This window comes from Podarcis liolepis (assembly GCF_965112155.1).
Source record: "Podarcis liolepis genome assembly, chromosome: 1".
Classification (NCBI taxonomy): domain Eukaryota; kingdom Metazoa; phylum Chordata; class Lepidosauria; order Squamata; family Lacertidae; genus Podarcis; species Podarcis liolepis.
In genome coordinates, this window is record NC_139554.1 from 112,763,749 (window position 1) to 112,786,094 (window position 22,346).

Genomic DNA, 22,346 nt, shown 5'->3' on the forward strand with positions numbered 1-22,346 from the left:
CCTGCAATTTTATTCTATATATATATATAATTTTATTCTATATATATATAATTTTATTCTATTTTCAATGTAGAAAATTACATTTGTTACTCAACAATTATATTCCAATTCAGCAAAACTAGTGACTTCCCACTCATCAATGTTTATAACCTAAATCATATACATACATTACAAACAATTATTATTATTAATATTTCTGTGCCACCTATTTGACTGCGTTTCCCCAGCCACTCTGGGCGGCTCCCAACAGAATATTAAAAACACGATAAAACATCAAACATTAAAAACTTCCCTAAACAGGGCTGCCTTCAGATGTCTTCTAAAAATCAAATAGTTGTTTATTTTACTGACATCTGATGGGATGGCATTCCACAGGCTGGGTAAAATTATCTAATTTCATCCTCTCTGACATGTATCTTAATATATGCTGTTGTTTTCTTACACTTCAAACCCCACTGTGGTCTTTGCATATGAAAAACAACTTTTAATACAGACTAGAAATGGTTTCTAGTCTTCTTTAAAAGATTCTAAATTTGTATCTTTTATCAGTGCTGTCATTTTTGCCACCTCTGCATATTCCAATATTTTTTATCAGCCATTCTTGATCCTGTCTACTATTGAGCTACGCAGTACAGCTATTGTGCGATGCTTTCTCCTATTTGGAACACATCATTCAGTGCCAAAAATAATAATAGAAACCAATTGGCTTCAGTTTGATAGATTAGTAGGTAATTAAATTCCATTTAACCATCAGCAGTAAGCCATTTAAAAGAAGAAGAAAAAAGAGCAGAGCAATTGAGGCACATACACCATCAATAAAGTATGCTGAGAAATAATGATACAGAATTTAGCTAATAGTTTACCTATGTAACCTGGAACTGTTCGGCCATTATAGCTAAAACAAAGTGTCAGGTGCACACACACAGCTGGCTGTCCATTTAACACACAGTCCAGTTTAGTTCGATTTACTGAGGGAGGATGTTTTAAGGATGCTTCAACGATGACGACTGCCCTTGTCCTGAAAAGCAAGAAGAATTCATAGTCACAATTTTGTATTTTGTAATGTTTATAATTTCGTGCGTGCTGCTTTATCATTTCCACATCCCAAGTTTTGAGAAAACAAAACCTAACTTTAATTGACTTAGGAGCCAAGCTTGCGATGGTAAAATATTGTTTGGCACAAGATTCAGAGATGTTCGCCGCTCAGATCATTTCTTAGAGATGTTGACACATTGTGCGATTCCAGTGTTCTACAGAACTCGCATTCTGGAGTCACATTCCAGAGCTTAATGACCAAGTTCAGAGCTTAATTGAGAGCTTTATGAGGTCAGCAGCACATGGCAAATTTATTTAATTGCATCTCATAATTCACCATTATGTCTCCAATTATGGTATGCGGTGTGTGTGTGTGTGTGTGTGTGTTGGACTCACCTCAGCAGCACGGCAGAGTCTGACAGGAAAGCACCAACTGCCACATCTGTAGACGGAAAAAAGCGCCCCACAGATTGAAGATGATCATTAGTCACCAGAAAACTTTCTCTCATGCACAATCCCCTTATTACTTATTCACCTCTGGGCTGCATTAAGTCACTCTTTGCACATTATTAATGAGAGGGGATACGAGGATACATTAAGCCAACATATATTATCGGAACTTCCTAAACAGAGTCATAGAGATGGAGCTGCGTTGCTCTTATTCTTGGCATTAAAATAATTCCACAGTCATTGCATCACACCATATAGTTAAGCGGCTGCTCAATCTCCATTCTTTATACCTCAAGCATTTTTGGAGACAGGGTGGGAAAGAATTTTAATAAAGAAAAGAATGAATTACATTTAAAAACTGAAAGGCTGACCTCCTTGTTCTTCTGTGTTTTCCCTTTCTGAAAACATTTTTTTAAAAAAATTTCTGTTATGATAAGCAGCCTAGCCTGTGCATAGCTACTCAGAAGTAAGTTCTGCTAAGTTCAACAGGGCATGTTCCTGAGCAAGAAGAACGCAGGGTAACAGTACTGGGTTGCAACCCAGTACTTATTTCCCTGGGACTAAATCCCATTAAATAGAGTTCACTTCTGAGTGGAAATGTATGGCCTTCTCATCTGACAAGTTGCTACTATCTTTAAACAAATTCAATGCTGTCAACAGTGGGCAATGGGAGAGGAAATCATTCATAGGCACCATCACTACCAATGCAGCATGAAACATCACAGAATATTCCCACAATTTTAGGGATAGTGGGATAGTTGGGAACTGAAACTAATTCACTTTCAGGCATTCTGATTATTTTGTAACCTTCACTGGTTCTGTTGTTGTTTCGTTTTACTAATCTTTTATGGACTTTAATGTTTTGTGGGTGGTTGAGTGTTTTGGTGATGTTGTTTTCCTGTTTTGCTTTATTAGTTTGCATCCTGCTTTCAAGGATGTTTTAAAGAAGGGTGGGTACGAAATACAGCAAAGCTCATTCCTACTGCTTTAAAGAAACAAAAAGCAAAGCAAAATGCTCAACTCACCTGAATATCCATTGTTGTCTACATCAATTCTCCCAGATATAGACTGACCAAACATTCGTAAACTGTTACTGATCTGATGTCCTTGTATCCTCTAAAAAAATTTTTTTAAAAGAAAAAGACAGATATTTTTAGTACAGTGGTACCTCGGGTTAAGTACTTAATTTGTTCCAGAGGTCCATTCTTAACCTGAAACTGTTCTTAACCAGAAGCACCACTTTAGCTAATGGGGCCTCCCACTGCTGCTGCACCGCCGGAGCACTATTTCTGTTCTCATCCTGAAGCAAAGTTCTTAACCTGAAGCACCATTTCTGGGTTAGCGGAGTCTGTAACCTGAAGCGTATGTAACCTGAGGTACCACTGTATATCTAAAAAAAGTTTTGGAGGAATACTCCCCCCCCCCCGTTAAGTACCATTAGTGACTACAGTTAACCAACAACGGAAAGTACAGTGGTACTTTGGGTTACAAACTTAATTTGTTCTGGAAGTCCATTCTTAACCCAAGGTGCACATTCCCTACATAGGCCTCCCGCGGCCCCGGAAGTGGATTGCGTTCATATCCCGGGGCAAAGTTTGCAACCCGGAACAGCTACTTCCAGGTTTGTGGAGTTCATAACTCCAAGCATTCGAAAGCAGACTGGTCGTAACCTGAGGTACCACTGTAAGTTAAATCAATTTTGCCAACAAATAAGGGATGGAGAACCAGGAGCCCTCTAGATGCTGCTCAAGCCTCAACATTCTACCATTCCTGGCAACATTCCTTACTGGCTGTGACTGATGGGAGCTGGAGGGCTTGCATGTGCCTCACTGGGAACGGTGCTTCTCCTGTGGCTTAGTGCTAGTGTTAACCTTACAACATTGCAGCAAGGCCTGGCATGATGTGCTGCTTTCACTGGGGCCCCATTAAAAGGACCACTGGACCAGACAACATCTTGGGTTGAATCTGCCTGCTGCTTAATCATAAAAAGCTCTAAGCAGCTTACATAAAAGATACATTAAAATGAATTGATAGCCAGAATTTAAAAACATGTTGACCAGTTGACCATATATATATATATACATACATACACACTCGTACCTTGGATCCCAAACGCCTTGGTACTTGGCATCCGAACGCCGCAAACCCGGGAGTGAGTGTTCCAGTTTGAGAAAGTTCTTTGGAACCCAAACGTCCGACAGGGCTTCCACGGCTTCCGATTGGCTGCAGGAGTTTCCCGCAGCCAATCAGAAGATGCACTTTGGCTTCTGAACGTTTTGGAAGTCGAACGGGCTTCTGGAACGGATTCTGTTCGACTTCCAAGGTACGACTGTATATATATAACTGAAATTGACTGTTTAAAAATGTATGTTATAAAACTAATTAAGAAATGTTCCAAGACACTGAGGCAACCTGAGGCCTCCGGTGACAAAGATGGATCCAAAAGCATCCCCAGACTGCACACCTGGTCCTTCAGAAGGAGTGTAAGCACATTCAGTTTAGGCAATTAACCAATTTCTCAGACATGGGAACCACTCACCCAGAGTTCTATTAATGTCCCAGATACTTCCAGTCCTGACTCATACAATTTGCTTTCTGTCTTTTTGCTACACAATCTACCAAGTTGTGGAGGAAGATTGAAGCAACAGCAGCTTCTAACTTTCTAACAAATACTTTCTAACAAATGAATGGCGGCAGCTATAGTGAGTTATTTCCTTTCTCCCTATCTCTTCCCTCCTCTAGTGACTTCCCATTCCCACCCCATCTGTTTGTCATTTCGTATTCCAGTGACCTCTTGGGTTGCTGGCAAAAGCATTGCCTCAAAAATTGCAAGCCTTCTAGGCAGAGACAGTGTCACTTCTATGTTCCTACTCGCTATGATGACAGCAGCTCTGCTAAAACAGTCATAAAGGTAAAGGTAAAGAGACCCCTGACCATTAGGTCCAGTCGTGACCAACTCTGGGGTTGCAGCGCTCATCTCGCTCTATGGCCGAGGGAGCCGGCGTACAGCTTCTGGGTCATGTGGCCAGCATGACCAAGCCACTTCTGGCGAACCAGAGCAGTGCACAGAAACGCCGTTTACCTTCCCGCCGGAGCAGTACCTATTTATCTACTTGCACTTTGACGTGCTTTCGAACTGCTAGGTTGGCAGGAGCAGGGACTGAGCAATGGGAGCTCACCCTGTTGCAGGGATTCGAACTGCCGACCTTCTGATCAGCAAGTCCTAGGCTCTGTGGTTTAACCCACAGCGCCACCCGCGTCCCTTAAAACAGTCGTAGTAGTGGCTAAAACAGACCTACCTGTGAGAAGGTTGGTGATATCCCATCTTTCCTGCCATTATATATGTAAATTGCGCCCTCCAAATCGTTTTCCTGTGGAGCCCCAATGGCTACATCTGTTAAAATAGATGTGACATACTTCAATGCAACGTTATGAAGACGCATTAGCATATTAGCTACATACTCATTTTAATAACGTTTACTCCAATGCATGGTTTGTTTGGATTTCTTGACAGGAAAGTAAAGATTTGCTCACACCAAGTGGAAAGATGGCAATATCTCATCACTATTAGCTGTTCACAGAACAGTGGCATAAATTAGTGCAAGGATAGTTGCTTGACAGGGTGGGAGTGAGGGAAAGCAACATTGGACAAAGAAGCTCCAGGGTGGTGGAGGAAGCACATAGCATGCTTCAGTTTCTGTTTGTCTTGCTTTGTATTGCCATCTTCTCCCTGTAGTTTCGTGTAAGGACAGGATTTCAGGACACACTTCTCGTTTGCTCTGTTTCTCTCTAAGAAGCACAGCTTTGCTTTCACAATTTGATCTTATTGGCCTGTAATGAAGGGAAAGTGATGAAGAGAGTAGCTGCCTCTCTTGAAAACACTACATTTCTATTCAGGAAACATTCCTAGTCTTATATCAGTTGTAAATGCAGCTGGGGATTACAACACACACACACACACACACACACACAAAATTTGCAATAGCTCTTTATGGTCTCATAACTGAGCTATCTAGATAGCTAGAGCTATCTTTGTATAAAGGCTTCGCAGGAGCCATGCCAACACCCCCCCAATAGAATCATCAGCTCAGCTACACTCCTCATGACCCCTGGACGAGGCCAGCATCTTTAGCCATGCAATCTTCAAAAACAGAACACCACAGCCATTTCTTGCTTAGACTTCTGCAAGTCATTTGTGGTCAAAGCCACTGTGGTTTTCTGTAGAATGTAATTCTATTTCTTTACCCACAAGCCCCCAAAATTGTGTTTTTCTAGTTTAATGCTGCAACCTGTCCCAAGTCTCCAGGTTAAAACAGGATAACTAGCAACTTAGACATCGTTATCATCAGTCAGACAAAAACTTACTTTTGCCTTCAACTTTCTCATTCCCCCTTCCTTGATAAAAATCTCTGCCTATGCTCCCTGCCCCCTTCGTGGATCACTGCCTTGCCGTGGCGAAGGGGCTTGAATAACTCAGAGAAGCTATGAACTATGCCGAGCAGGGCACCCAAGATGGACAGGTCATAGTGGAGAGTTTTGACCAAATGTGATCCACCTGGAGCAGGAACCGGCAAGCCACTCAAGTATCCCTGCCAAGATAACTCCATGGACAAAGACAACAGGCATATAAAAGTTATGACGCCGGAAGATGAGCCCCTCAGGTCAGAAGGCGTCCAACATGCTACTCAGGAAGAGCGGAGGACACGTACAAGTAGATTCAGAGCTGATGAAGCGGCTGGGAAGACAGCAGTGCCTGGCATGCTCTGGTCCATGGGGTCACGAGGAGTCGGACACGACTAAATGACTAAACAACAACAAATGCTCCCTGCCATCTTCAAGTACAATGTTTCACATTAAAAGCTTCCCACTTATCTAGTTAGAGCCCAATTCAAATATTGCCTAAAGGCTACTGCAGCTTCTGAAAAATCCTCCTTTACATGGTTGGCTCTTGAAATCACATGGTATAGCATGGGAGGGCCAATCGTACAGGCCTTCAGAATTGTGCATCTATTTATCAAGTCGCCACATGGACCAAATGGATGAGAGACAAATGCATGCTGCAAATTGAAACCCCTGCCCTCCACCACTAAGTGGTCCCTGGTGAAAGGGGTCAGTTTGCACAGGGCAGGCGCACACCTCCAACAGCCTGTGCAGACCAAGTGATGTCCACTATAGGTCACTTCTCATAAGCCCAACTTTGCAGTGCATATACGTATATCACATGTACAAGTCCTTCCCTTCCTAGTCTTAGCTTGACAGTGCTGGCCACTAACTGAAATGTATCTTATTGGTGTCTATGTCAGTGATTATCAGTAATAAGAGCAAATAGGGCTGCAAATGCTGCATTCTCACAGGAATGTTAAGAAGCTGATTTATACAGAATCAGACTGTTGGTCTGCCTGGCTTACGTTGCTGGTGACAACTCTCCAGAATTTCCAACAGCAGACTCTCTGTGCCCTACCTGAATATGCTGGGCACTGAATCTGGGACTTCTGCATGCAAAGCAGATGATCCATCACTGAGCTTCAGTTTCTCCTTATTCTCTCTAAAGCCCCATCCCCCAAATAATTTGCTACTTCCTTCATGGTTCCCTTCCACCATACGTACAAACCATGCAGACACCTTCTCATGCCTATGGATGATGGTATGTGGATTTCTTTCCAGTACATATTGCAGTTAACATCCCAAAGTTTCTAAGTTTACTCATGTTTCCCACGGGTATCTTTAAATATTAAGGATTACTGTATATTGTAAAAAATTCACTGGGTTTTTGGCATGTTCCTTAACATATAGTTCATTTTTTTTCTGCTTCCATTATTTCAATAAAATCTGAAAGTGGGGAACCTAAAATATTAAAAGTAACACATGTGCATAGTTTATCATTCCACTTTAAAAAGCCTGCAAGAGGTGGTGAAAGGAGGTGTGTATAGACATTTCTAACTTGACTAAGGTTTGGTAGAAAAAAGAGAAGAGGGCAATAATTTCCAGGAAGTAGCTCTAGTTCAATATCACGCAGTTTTACCTACAAAACAAATGTTAATTAAGCAGATCCAGAGGAGAGTGTGAAATGTAAATGTTGTTTGAGTTGCCTAGCAAATAAATTTAGATATTCAGTACATTAATGTGCATGAAACCTGAAGACGATAAGAAACATTAATGGCTGAGAATGAAAGTCATTATGCAAGTGATGCCTAAGGGATATGATTAAATCAAAATGGCAAGTAGTACAGATTAAAGCAAATTAAAAACAATGTCAAACAAAAACACATTTATTTAGCAGAGGCTGAAGCATCACCACCAGCTGAATGAAGCACAGTTACTGAAAAACCAGACTTGTTGGAAATGTCCATGAGTTATTGAATTCGATAGTCATGTAAGCGCTGTGCTTCCCCCTAGCTTAGATACGCTTTTACAGAATTAGGCAGATGCATGGATGACGGGCCTATCAAGAACTATTAACAACAATGGGGCTCTGAAGAGAGTGATAGATGAAGGACTTTGACTGCGGCAGTACAATCAATGCAGGTATATCCTAAGGCAAGCCCAGGGAAGACAGCAGCCTCTCTCTAGAGCAAAAGATTCGCTTGAACTTGATTTAACAAATTTTACTTATCTTCCCTGCTTTTTTTTGGGGGGGGGGTTAATTAAAAAGGTGTCTTGAATGTTCTGGGGGCAGCTGGAAGAAGAGTCTAACATAAAGAGGATGTGAAGAGATCAGTGCAGACTGAATAAAGTTCTCTTCCACCCCTAGCCTTTATTCATCTAAGCCAGGGGTCAGCAAACTTTTTCAGCAGGGGGCAGGTCCACTGTCCCTCAGACCTTGTGGGGGGCCCAGACTATATTTTTGGGGGGAAAACAACAATAACGAATTCCTATGCCCCACAAATAACCCAGAGATGTATTTTAAATAAAAGGACACACTCTACTCATGTAAAAACACACTGATTCCTGGACCGTCTGCGGACCAAATTTAGAAGGCAATTGGGCCGGATCCTGCCCCCAGGCCTTAGTTTGCCTACGCATGATCTAAGCTCTTCAGCTGAGCTATTAAAAAGTAAGGGAAAGTAGGTCTCAATCTTTATGCCTTGGTGGTTACCACCCCACCCCCACCCCAAAATCGGGAGAACCATCAAGTTTTCCTTCTTAAAATAAAAACAGGATTTCTTTGGCAACCCTGCATGCTGCTTAGGTTAATCGCTGGCCACCCATCCCTGCCCACCAAGCTAGATTCCCCAAGTGCCTTGCCTGCTGCCCCCTTCAGGAATGCATGCTGGCATACTGAAGTCCCCCTTGCTTTCTGTTCTAAGGCATCTCCACCTCTTCAACATTCCAAGGATTCCTAGGCTATCTCCCATCCAGGGACTGCTTAGCTTCCACAAGTAGGATTGGGTGTTTTAATGTTTTAATGGCCATCAGCTCTGCAGCCTACTTAAAACTGGAGAACGTTAAGAGCTGTATGTAGCCCCTGTAGGCCAGCTGCTTGGTGGCACCAGCTGAACCCAAGTTTGCCACCGCTCTCTGAATTTAAACCTTCCATACATGCCCAGAGGAACTCTGGATGAGGTTAACAGGTGAAGCCACAGGAAGCTTGCTTCAAGTATAGTAGTACCCCACAAGTTTTGGGAGGACTGTCCACTGCTGATCTATAACCTATGATTCCAAAATAAGCAGTGTTATAATCACAAGTATGGTTTCAGGTCTTCCAAAACTCCATTTCTGAATGAACTTTCAGAATTTGTTCTTCATATATGGATACCTGAAGTCCACAGAAATGATTGAAAAATGGTCAGTGGAATCTCTGTGACAATTCTGGTGGATTCCGCTCTCATTAGTATGAGACAGGATACTTAGTTAGCATTCATTTTACACCTGGCACTTCTTTTCTCCTTTAAAAATCTCTAAGCAACCAATTAGAACTTTTGTTATGAGTAGGGCACTTAAAAGGTAAATGAAGGTAACTAGTTTTAAGTAAATTGAAACTTATTTATGCGCCTGAGCAGTTTTATTCCTACAGAAAATTCAGAGACATAAGAATAATAGTCTTCACGATTACCTAAATCTCCAAGATTGTTGTTCGAATAGCTAAAGTAAATGATCCAAGCAGAAAGAGAACTGGAATGTGTTGCTTCAAAATGCATCGCGCTTTTTAAAACAAAGCAGAAACAGGGCTTTTATTTACGAAAGAATTTTTTCAATCTCCAGAATGGTGCATTATGCACACAAAATGCAGAAACTGAAAATATTTAGCAATTAAACAAGTGAACATCCCACAGCCCACGACACAAGCCAGGCAAAGGGAGGTTAAGTTTAAAGGAGGCTGCAATCATATACAAACTTTGGTAATCTATACTGAACTCTGTATGACATAAACACACACACAAATCATTTTAAGTTCCATAATACCTAGTTTTAAATCATTAGGACATTATACCTTCAAAGCCATCGTTATCCATGTCTCCTAAATTGGCAATGGCATCTCCAAACCTTGCTGCGTACAAATCACTCCCAGCCAGTGCCGTCTCCAGCTCCAGCATATTTCCTCCCTAGAGGAAAAGAAATAATAATTCTACTTTGTAGCAGGGCTCCTATTGTATGGGGATACAATTAAGGAAAACACTTCAGAAGAGAAACAGTCCATGTTGAAATCTTCAGCATATGGGAGACCAACATGCTACACACACAAGAACAACACATTACCTCCACAAGAGTGTTTCCGTGTGGAACGTGAGCCGAAGTTAACTACTTGGAAACCAGTGAAACTTGGAGCAAGAGAATTAATTGCATACTTCAAATTAATAGAGCAATATATTATTGTTTCTGTACAGTGGTACCTCGGGTTAAGTACATAATTCGTTCCGGAGGTCCGTTCTTAACCTGAAACTGTTCTTAACCTGAAGCACCACTTTAGCTAATGGGGCCTCCTGCTGCTGCTGTGCCGCCGGAGCCCGATTTCTGTTCTTATCCTGAAGCAAAGTTCTTAACTTGAAGCACTATTCCTGGCTTAGTGGAGTGTGTAACCTGAAGCGTATGTAACCCGAGGTACCACTGTATTGCCATCAGCATAAAGCCTTTATTTGACTCATTTTGACAGATTCATATGAAAACCTGCTACTCTTCATATATTGTTCTACCAAAGCCAGGTTAACTGGGTTTTTTTGTTTTGTTTTGTTTGCACTATATGGTACACAACAGCCTTATTCACTCAATCCCTCTCCCTTCCATACCTGTACTGTGTGAGGGGGAGAGCAGGGGCAAGTCTTTAGCCCTGTTACTTCCTGAATGTCCCTGTCATTAGTCCCTCTTTGTATGGTGGGGGAAGAATGTCTGCATCAGGGAACTTGTTCTATAAAAGCAAGCTTCCTGTGCAACTTACAATGCTCATCTTCTACAGTATCAGGAGGTATTTAATGCTTGATGTTTTCATTATGTTTTTAGATATGCTGTAAGCTGCCCAGAGTGGCTGGGGAAACCCAGCCAGATGGGCGGGGTATAACAATAATCATGGGGAGAGTCAACTTTAACAGAGAAGTTCACCACTACAGACATTCAACACCTAATATATTTGTTTTTGGGGTGGGAGGGGCTGCAGGTAGGGATGAACAAATCTATGAATTTCTGTTTCTCATTTCTATGGTCTTTTTTGAGTTCTCCACATTTCTGAATCAGTTTTCAACTTAGTATTTTCTAGAAAGGTATCATAAAAGCTTGTCAGCATTTCAGGACAAATTTTGCCTCATGCAATTTTTGTATGCAATTTTGCTTAAAATGGTTTTCCAGCAATTTTCCTTAACATAAAGTATTTTTATTCACACTTCCCCCTGTCATACAGGTAATCCCCCCCACTCACACGCATTTTACTCGCGTGTGACTCCATATTCCAGACAGGCTTCAGTTCCTTGCCCTTGCTTAAATTGGTCCTAGTCTTTTCAATACATGCAGGTATCAATGAGATAAAGTGTTTACTCGTAACATATGATGGGACAATGAATGCACAAGTGTTGCTATTTTTTCTGGTAGGTTTTCTGTGATAAAATGAGTGAAATTCATCAGGGGACGCTTTCCCCATCACCACATCCCGATGCCAGAAAAACCTTTGCTCATTACATTTCCCCCTATAGGAAGTTGTCAAAGGCTCAAGAGCCCTGTGGAGAAAAGCTGGTCCTATGAACAGAACATCAGCCACCCCTTGGAATCAAACTACCAACAAAGCAATACTTACGGAGCCTGAGTTGATGTAAACATACACTCTTCCTTCTTCCCGGACTTTACTGTGCATTGGGGCGCCAACCAGTAAGTCTGAGAGCCCATCCCCATTGAGATCCACAGCGCAGACAGTAGCTCCAAAATAAGAACCAAGCTGGCCATACACAAGAGAGAGAGAGAGAGAGAGAGAGAAATAATTAGCTAGTCCTCAAGGTGAAACCGCTGCAGGCAACAGTCTCAACGTTTAAACAATGCATTACCTTTTTGCCCTTCAATTCAGACAAAATCGAAAGCTTTTTCCGTTCGATTTTAAAAATGTATGCCTAAAATAAAGATAAGGAAGTTAACTGGGTATGTGGGGTGAGGGGGAAGCATTCAGCATGCAGTAGAAAGAGGCAAACCAAAACCAGCTGGCCAAGAACAGCACTTCAACTCTGCATTCAAGCTCAAGGAGCTATCAACTCAATACCCTCCCTTTGGCAATGGCAACATCTGGTCACCTCCAATAGCAGGGATGGGAAACCTCAGGCCAGGGCACCAAATGTGGCCCTCCTGGCCTCCCCACACGGCCTCTTGATTCTCCTCACCCACACCCACTGTCTCTAGGTCACACCTCTCACCAGCCCTACTTTGCACCATCCTTGAATATGTTTGTTTACCAGGCTGGAATGTGTCCTTGAAATCCGGCGATGCCCCCTTGCTTGCCTGGGTGGAGGGATGTGTGAGCACGCGTAGAAACTAGCCTGCTGTACAAATTTGCATTAATTGCTCTGCCCATTTTTGCCTCTGATAGGCTCCATTTATCATTGGTACACATTCCCCAGAAAGCTGCCCACAAGGCAACTCTGCCCACAAGACCAGTGTTTTCATACTGCGTCTTTTTGCTCTTGATGCTGGGCTTTGTTGCAAGGTCAGCTATGTCCAGAGCTTGGACTTTTAAGCTGAATTTGTTTTTTTTAAAAAAAGTTATCCACCCCCACCACGGAATACAGTAGTCGTACCTTGGATCCCGAACGACTTGGTGGACATTTTGGCTCCTGAATGCCGCAAACCCGGAAATGAGTGTTCCGGTTTGTGAATGTTCCGTGGAACCCGAATGTCCAACGAGGTTCCTGTGGCTTCCGATTGGCTGCAGAAGCTTCCTGCAGCCAATCAGAAGCCGAGCGTTGGTTTCTGAACATTTTGGAAGTTGAATGGACGTCCGGAACGGATTCCGTTCGACTTCCAAGGTACGATTGTTCACAGACTGCACCATTCCCTGCTGTCCCTTATCAGATTTGCTTTGCAGCTCAGCAAAAGCCTCCCTCCACCTTGGGTTAACTACAGCTCTCTTCATGTGTTATGCACAGGTGAGGGACAAGTGTGGAGGAAGCAGCTGTGGGGCCAACAGGGCAGCAAGTAATGCTGCCCAAGGTTCTTCCTTGCCTGGGAAAGTGGAGGGAGACTTGCAGCACAGAAGTTATTCTCAGCATGACAGTAGAGGCAGGGCTAAATGTATAGCCCTGCAGGTGTGCCTCCATCCACTGCCTTCCTTTACTGCAGCAAAGCAGCACATGGCTGACAGCTCAGAGGTGTCAGCTCCTGCAACTTCTGTTGTTAAGTGAACACAGTTTTGAATGCCATCATCCACTTCCCAGCTCAAATGCAACATTGAGAGCTGTGGTCATAGGGACAAACAAGTCATACATATCAATCTGGTTCTTGTTACTTGGCTGTCATGGAAGCTCTGACAGCCAACTCTCTTTTGCCGCTGCAAAGTGCAAATTCCTTTCTCATCATTGTGAGAGATGTGTATACATGTATATATTAATTCTTACTTTACCAGTCTGCTCCTGCTGGGGTGCACCGCCAATTACTTCAGAACTATTCCACGACAGGAAATGACCAGCTCCAACAGAGTAGCCTGTCCATTAAGAGAGCAGTGAGAGATCGCGGTAAAGGTCCCGGGTTCTATGCAACATTCCACCCAATCCCCAATAAATGAATGAAGTTAAGGAAATTATTTCATTTAATAAATACTTCAGTGTTGATTCACACAGCTATCTTGGATCAAGACAATGGCTTGAAAAAGCCAAAGCAGGCTCAGCTGTGTATCACTAGATATCTGGTTGTGCACACCCAACACTCTGTGGAAAATCCAGCTTTTGGCATGTCACCATTAATGCCATTTTGCAAGCTGCTCTGCTGAAAGCTCGACACGGTGGCTGGGGGTAAAGGCACATACTGGCCCTTACCTATTGAAAGCTAACAGGCACATATCCTTTAAAAACACTTGTCAAAAAAGCTGCAAGTTCATGCCTCAGTTTTATTTCTCCAGCTGTAAAATGGGAACTACTTTCCTATTAGGACTGCTATAAGGAGGTTATTCCACCACCCCCTGGCAAATAGAAGGGGAAGAAATGGAGGCAGTGAGAGATTTTACTTTCTTGGGTTCCATGATCACTGCAAATGGTGACAGCAACCATGAAATTAAGAGACGCCTACTTCTTGGGAGAAAAGCAATGACAAACCTAGACAGCATCTTAAAAAGCAGAGTCATCACTTTGCCAACAAAGGTCCGTATAGTTAAAGCTATGGTTTTCCCAGTAGTGATGTATGGAAGTGAGAGCTGGACCATAAAGAAGGCTGATTACCGAAGAATTGATGCTTTTGAATTATGGTGCTGGAGGAGACTCTTGAGAGTCCCATGGACTGCAAGAAGATCAAACCTATCCATTCTGAAGGAATTCAGCCCTGAGTGCTCACTGGAAGGACAGATCCTGAAGCTGAGGCTCCAATACTTTGGCCACGTCATGAGAAGAGAAGACTCCCTGGAAAAGACCCTGATGTTGGGAAACATGGAGGGCACAAGGAGAAGGGGACGACAGAGGACGAGATGGTTGGACAGTGTTCTCGAAGCTACCAGCATGAGGTTGACCAAACTGTGGGAGGCAGTGGAAGCCAGGAGTGCCTGGTGTGCTCTGGTCCATGGGGTCATGAAGAGTCGGACATGACTAAACGACTAAACAACAACAAGCCTAAATGCAGTGAAATGAATTGGGCATGTGCTTATACAGAACGAAAGGGAGAGAAGAATATCACTGAGATTTATTAAGATACACTAAGCATATTCAGAAGGGTCAAGGCACGTTTGCTCATCTCGAAGATACATGCTGTAATCCAGTAGGGAAGATGCATGTGGGCATTTCTCTCTCTCTCTTTCTCCTGGATCAGGTCAGACATGCATTGGGATGCAAGGTTTCCAAATGCAATCCCCATTTTCCCTCCACAGAGCAGACTGGGATGACCTTTCCTGCCCTTCCTGCAGTATGGATGTTAACATCCTCTCAGTTTGCCCTCTTGGGCCTGCTAGTTGTGGTCAACACCTCATGATGCACAACCATCTCTGACTACAAAAGTGAAACTTACTCAAAGCCTTCATGTCAGAACAATCACAATATATTTATATTTTATATTTCCTCTGTCTAGAACCCCAGAATAAAAAGAAGTCTGGATGAGCCCTTGTTTCTGTTCTCACAAACAAGTGCTAATAGGTTTCCCCCCTAGCATTTCTATCATGAATAGCAAAAACAATCATAGATAGCATGCTTTCAGAAACTGTATTAAGCCAAAGTTTCATATGAAAGCATATTGACAAAACATATTTCAGTTACCTAGATAACTCCCAGACTTTACTTGATTATTGTCGTCTACATACGAAAGGAAGGTATTTGCTGTTTTATTGTATACAAAGATGGATCCAGTCCAATAATATGATCCTGGAGCTCCCATAATAATTAAATCCTGGAAGAAAACAAAAAGCTTAAGTCTTAAGTTCTTAAAGATAATCAGAGTGATTCATATTTATTCCTGCTCTGCTTTAAAGCCTGCAGCATTACCTAGCCCTAGACACATTTGTTCAACTGGTAACGTCATTCAGTAGGTACAATCAAGTCAAAGCCCATTATCTTTCTTTTTCTATATTTGAAAATATACCAGCTCTTCCTCTGCTAAAGATTAAGTCTGCAAGCAACTCCAAATGGGCTACAAGCTAATGAAAAACCGCCCTCCTCTGCAGATTATTTAAGAACTCATAGTTCTTATACAGAACATAAAGATGCGCAGTGAGGTACAGTGATCTTTACAACCCCAAAGGGAATGCTTTCAGAACTTATTACTGCTATGGATAGGTTAAATCTGAATCAGGCAATAAAATCTTATGTTCCATTATATTATTTATATCTTTTTTGAAATAAAGAAGGTAAGACTATATTAAAAAAAAAATACAGCTCATGGTGTGTGTTAAAAATTGTGCTGTGGAGTACTCATTCTGCTCCAAAATACATTGCCTTTGGAACAGTGGTCTGTAGTTTGGCTTACACTGGCAATGACGCAAGTAGTCATTTATACGACTGCACCTGAAGCATGACTGCATTCTTCAGAAATGGAGCAGAGCCAGCTCATAGGTCAACCCTGACTCCCTTGCAATTACAAGGTGAAGCTATGGGACCAAAAAAATAATAAAATAGCAGCTGTAGCTGCTGCATAATAAGGGCCCCAGCCATGTGACACAATGACCTGTGTGTTGAACACAAGGTGTGTGTGTGTGAGTGGGGGAGAGCTTTGGCATAGCAACATGACAATAGTGCAGTGTCACAGACTGATTGGATACAGAGGAATGGTGGGAGTTTCCAGCTGGGGAACCCCCAAAGGAAGAAGGCTCAGAGCTGGGGGATTATTGGTTGGATAGGTCTTTGGAGGAGGTGGTGTCAGAAGCTGAAGGGGTAACAGGGTTGAGTGAGCTGGGAGAGTCTGTGGCAGAGAGAAGTCCAGAATCAGAGGCAGAAGCTGAAGCAGGAGAGTAGGATGAGGGCAGCCAAGAGGCAAAGTTGAGTCAGGCTGGTGTAGAGTCGTGGGTGTCTCCTGTTGCGATGAGCCCCCTTCCTCATCTCCCAGAACCAGAAGAGGCATGAAAAGGGTGGAGGAGAGGTTGGTTTCACATAGGCGCAGTCTCCAATTGCTTGGGGAAAGGAAAGGAGCAAATGGCTATGGGGAGGAGGGGACTTTCAGTCTCGGCAACTGTGCTTTGCACAGACACTCCACCAAGTATGTGCAGATTGTGTTTTTGCCAACAACTTGAACGGTGTTGTTTACTGCCAGCTCACTCCTGACATGCAGTTGTGCGGAATCTCAGTTTAGAGCCCAAAGGCAGCCCTCCTGGCCTCGGTATGTGGTGCTCCCCACATACAGAAATCTCCCCGGGCATAGCCCTCATTGGCCCTGCTTCACTCCTTCATTGGGTGTTTTTGCCAGGCTGAAATTTGCCTTTGAACTCAGACAAAGCCTCTTGCTTGCCTGGACAGAGAGGAGTGTGTTGTTCCACTTCCTTTTGCCTCTGGACCCTGGATGCCTCCTCAGAAGGCAATGTGGCCCTCAGTCTACAAGGAGACTAATATACAATGAAAGGATAAAACACACACATATCCAAAGCTTTAACAGAAAAGCAATATTTTTAAAACACACACCTCTGTGTAAAATGACATTATCCCAGCCTGGCATGATCCGTATTTGTCTCCGTATTTGCTCCAGTAATCTGAATATTCACAACAAAATATAGGGTGGGGGTGGGGACGGAGAGTATGTATAAACAACAAGCAACTGAAAACAATAATCCTCCATGAATAATATCACAAATTCTCCACAGCTGTTTGATAAAGGAGTTTGGGATTAACTAGAACTCCTGGCATCCAACATTGCAAGGCAATATCCCACTTAATGATATCAGAAGAATAAGGGATTTGAAAAGGGTCCTATTCGAAATGTATTGTCATTGCTCAACCTTGCTTTCAAAGCTCTGGTTTAAAGGATTCCAATAAAACTGGCAAACTCATTTTTGACACAGTTCGTTCTAATCAGCTAGAATGCCAATGTCACTGTTTTTAACAGGCTTCGCAGATAAGATGTGTTGGTAGCACTGCTGTTTCTTCCCCTCCCATCTATAATTTCAGGAAATCGCTGGCAGGAAGAACTAGAGAACTTTATGCGAAGTGATGGCACAATGTCAAAGTATGGATCTAAAGCAGTGTTTCCCAAACTTGGGTCTCCAGCTGCTTTGGGACTACAATTCCCATCACCCCTGACCACTGGTCTTACTAGCTAGGGCTGATGGGAGTTGTAGTCCAAAACAGCTGGAGACCCAACACTGATCTAAAGAAAGTCAAGGAGTGCCTTGGCAAGCCACCACATGTCCCAGTGAGAAACACTTTGCTCATTCCTAGTCACAACCCTTCCTGAACCTGGTGCCTTCCAAATGTTGCTCCTGTCATTCTTGGCCAGTAGCCATGTCGGTTAGGGATGATGAAAGATATAGTTCAAAATATCTGGAGGCTGGTCTAGAGTCAAATGTGGGAAGCAGAATAGAAGGAATCAATTTCCTTCCATCCTGCACAATGAACTGGTAGGACATGATTTCTCCAGGGCATGTGCTGTATCTAAAGCAATGGTGGTCTAGTATTGTCAACAGCTCAACTCCACTTTGGACCAAAGTTCAGGGCAAGTATTTTTTTCAGGGAGAATCAGACTCTGTTGACCAAGTCTCTGAGGCTGTTGCCTGTCCTGCCTTGGGGATATCATGCAGGAAACCACTCCAGGGGGAGAATAGCTGGGTTGCTTCTCTCTCCCTCAATCTCCCTAAAGGTTCCAACATGGCCTCCTATATAGATGATGCCTGAATCATTGGGTAAGAGGATTTTTTAAAAAATAACAACGATAAAGCCATGTTTGTAATCATAATCATAATCAACACCCATTATAACAGTGCATTTAAAAGACCTTGCCTCATTTTTGTTAAAGATTTTTTTTTTTGTTTTTCATAGCAATCATGGCAGCCTCAAAAAAGCTTTTAAAAGCTGGAGGCCAGCATTTGGCTTTCCCAGTTATAGAATGTTGAGCATTTGCTTGCTGCAAATGAGTGTTTCTCATAAAGCATCATTTACTTCTATCTGTCCAGCCGCACCGACACTTACCCATATAGCAAGGACATATTCTTCGACTCAGCAGAGTCCGAAAATTGGAAGGTATCTCATAACAAATGCCGTAGGGAAATTTGTGCGCTGAGATATAATATACATTTTTCCATCGGTGTCCACAGGCCTAATTAAAGACAAAAAGAAAGTGTGATGATCACGAAGGTCGCCTGAAGAGAAAGCACTTAAGACACAAGAAACTGCCTTTCACTGAATGGGACCATTAACTCATCTGGCTCCATGTCATCTAGACAACCTGGCAAGCAGCTCACCAAAATCTCAGACTAAGCTTCTTACCCAGACCTCCCTGGAGATGTCAGGAATCGAACCAGGAAACATCTGCACGAAAAGCACTGAGATATTATCCTTCCCCCAAATATTGGGGAATGTAAGGCAGTACTTACAACAATGGATCCATTTTCTCCTGGCTGTCTTGACAAGCTCACCCCGAACCACTGATCATCTCTTTCTTCTATACAGGTTTTCCCACACTTCTCTCCTTTTGGGTCACCTTAAACCAGAAAGAGAGAAAAATTAGCACACGCATAGCCATCTTTCAGAACTTATGAACCACATGTCCACTGCCTTCCTACCCTTAATGGGCATAATTCAAAGTTCAGCCAGCATAGCGATGTTATGACAGTGCAACATTCACATTGCACTAGATAACTTTTAAGGTGATTGCAAGCCAACGTAAGCAGGGGTGGTCTCAGGCCACGGTGAGAGATGAGCAATGAAGTGAGCTGCTTCTTGCTTAGTTTGTTCCAGCTTCCTAAGTCACACTTACAAAACGAATGGCATAAGCAAACACACTCCTATTGGAGGCAACAGGGGTGGTAGAGGAAAGGATTTATTTTCCCGTATTACAATAGGAAAATCATTGTACCATCCACTCACAAGGAGGAGGTATCAGCAGGCCCATGGAAACACCCAAAACCTGCATAAGTACAAAATAAATGCTTCTGAGGGGAGAGAAAAATAACCCAATGAAGGCCAAGCACAATCTGCTCACCACAGAATGATGCCTGAACTGTTGCAGAGGGAGTGTAGAGGGAAATGGAAAACCAGGGTAATATTCTGGGAAAGGACGTGGCTGCCTGGTTGAACAAAAGCATTCTACATTGCTGTGATGATTCACGTTTTTAGAAAACCTCTATACTCAAAGGAAAACACGTGATAAGAGTGCAATAGCACAAAAAGGAGGGAAACTCTTAGTTCACTACTGAAAGAGATCCCAGGATAAAAACATGGCAACAAGCCCCATAGTAGTCTATGAAGGAACTTACTCCATCATCATGGGGCTCTCCTACCACCGGAGACCAGAGACACACCCACCCATCTAGAGCTTTAGCTACAGGTAGAAACTCACCTACCAGCTGGTTTGATCAGCCAGTCTAGAACAGTTTTATTTTATATATTTTTATTTATTGAATTTATACCCCACCATTCCTCTCAAAGCACCCCAGGGCAGGAAACAATAAGCGATAAAACAATAAAACACATTCAAACAATTTCAATGCAGATCTGGAAAAGATCTCAACTCAGAAGGCTTGTTGGAAGAGTTTTACAAACTCACATATTGAGATGTGCAGCATGGGGCTATATTACTCTGCTCTACTGTCTAGAAAAGTACCGGTGAGAACTTTGATGAAAGGAAACCCTTTTTTGTAAACAGAGAGGTGAGGCTAACAAAGAACAAACGGCATGTGGATATCATTTCACTTGTGTTCATGGCAAAGCCATTACAGATGTATCTTTACCACCTTAGTTCATTAACTGTGTGCAAAAACCCAGCAAGTTCACAGCCTGCATAACAAAAAAACATCCTCTGGACAAAACTAACAGAAAACAAGAACTGGGTTTCTTGGATTTCTAGAGAAATGTACAAATGTTTTTGGTGGCAACTACAGGGGATGCGGGTGGCGCTGCGGGTTAAACCACAGAGCCTAGGACTTGCCAATCAGAAGGTTGGCCGTTCGAATCCCCGTGACAGGGTGAGCTCCCGTTGCTCGGTCCCTGCTCCTGCCATCCTAGCAGTTCAAAAGCACGTCAAAGTGCAAGTAGATAAATAGGTACTGCTCCGGCGGGAAGGTAAACGGCATTTCCGTGCGCTGCTCTGGTTCGCCAGAAGTGGCTTAGTCCTGCTGGCCACATGACCCGGAAGCTGTACGCCGGCTCCCTTGGCCAATAAAGCGAGATGAGCACTGCAACTCCAGAGTCGGTCACAACTGGACCTAATGGTCAGGGGTCCCTTTACCTTTACCTTTACATGGGACACAATGACTTCTCTAATGAAATGTGAGGCAAATTTACGGGGTTGCCCTCTCCCCATTTTTTTATACCAATACAATCAACTGCTTGTAGAAAACATATTCCAAAGTACCTATCATTTTCAGAGTAAGTTTACAGAACAAAGTAGCACAGAAAGACAAAACAGGAAGGGCATGCAGCTGCCTCCAACATAAAAACACTTGACAGGTAAGGAACTGTAAGAACTTAAGAAGCACCGTACTGGATCAGGCCCAAAGCCCATTGACCCAGCATCCTGTTCTCATAAGTGGCCAGCTAGATGGCTATGGAAGCAGGACTTGAGCACAACAGTGCGTTCCCCTACTTGTGATTCACTTCTGTGGGATACCACATTTTGCGGGTAAAATTGCCTATGCTGAGGGAGTATGAGTATATCCACTAGTGAACTTGGGTAGTTATATGCCTATCTGTTTGCAAACAAAATGGAACCATCCAAAAAATAAGGTATTAAGATCTCAGCTGCACTCTTGGTGTTCCAGTTTCAAGCTGTCAGGCTTTTTAAAAAAATAAAAATTCATTGCTCATAGCAGTAACATTCTGTTAGGGATTGATTAGCTGCTTGTGCGTAAAACGTGCTCCCTCAGAGTTTGTGCGACCCCACAAACCTCCGTGTGTGACGGAGCTCCTCAGACATGTCTGCTCTAGTCACTAGTAGAGTCCGACAGTGGCTGTCTGCGGAAGCGTTTCCAGCAAAGGAGCTCCTTAACGGAAACGCATCTCCTGGACTCACGGCGTGACAGTTTCCGGCGAGGTGTGGGTCTCCCTATGGGAGACTCAGATACCTCCCCACTGTTCTCGCTGGAAGCGTCCCTGAGCCCTCCCTCCTGCTCGCATTCCCTCAGAGATCCACTCCTCCCCCTGCTGGTCCCTGCTTCAGCTGTTGAGTCTCTTTCTTCCTCCCTGAGCCCCTCCACCACCTGATGCTCCGATGGCAGTTCCCTGACATCCACCTCCCCTCCAGGGCCCCCCTCACCCCCTCCCATTTCCTCTCCCCTGGGAGGTGAAGGGCTAAAACCCCGAAAAGAATCTTCCTCATCTTCCGACGTCTCGAACAATTCCCTCCATCGATCGTCGTCCTGGCTCGCTGAATCCTCTTCCTCTTCAGAATCTGGGAACCCCTCCAACTCCTCTTCCTCGTCGGTGGTGGCAAAGTATTCCCTTCGGAACCTCGCTACAGGCTGAGGTTTACGTGGGAACCTCTGATGAAAAGTCTCTATTAAAACTTCGTCATTGACATCCTCTGCCCTAACCCAGGTGTTTTCCGTCTCCGGTTCCCCTTCCCACATTACCAAATACTCTACTTGATCTCCCTTCCACCTGGAATCGAGGATCTCCGCTACATGG

The 22,346-nt window shown here is 43.4% G+C and overlaps 1 protein-coding gene across 1 annotated transcript in view; it reads right to left on the reverse strand.

Annotated features, from left to right (window-relative positions):
* ITGA4 (integrin subunit alpha 4) overlaps positions 1-22,346 on the reverse strand; it is a 62,478-nt gene that overhangs the window by 26,725 nt on the left and 13,407 nt on the right. Inside the window, exons 3-14 of the mRNA XM_083496006.1 lie at positions 19,097-19,203; positions 18,693-18,819; positions 17,193-17,260; positions 15,342-15,471; positions 13,506-13,591; positions 11,949-12,011; positions 11,705-11,842; positions 9,917-10,028; positions 4,785-4,879; positions 2,511-2,601; positions 1,432-1,477; positions 864-1,018 (exon numbers count right to left, since the gene is read on the reverse strand). Of these exons, the coding sequence (XP_083352132.1) occupies positions 864-1,018; positions 1,432-1,477; positions 2,511-2,601; positions 4,785-4,879; positions 9,917-10,028; positions 11,705-11,842; positions 11,949-12,011; positions 13,506-13,591; positions 15,342-15,471; positions 17,193-17,260; positions 18,693-18,819; positions 19,097-19,203 (1,218 nt within the window). The remainder of the gene's footprint in view (positions 1-863; positions 1,019-1,431; positions 1,478-2,510; positions 2,602-4,784; positions 4,880-9,916; positions 10,029-11,704; positions 11,843-11,948; positions 12,012-13,505; positions 13,592-15,341; positions 15,472-17,192; positions 17,261-18,692; positions 18,820-19,096; positions 19,204-22,346) is intronic.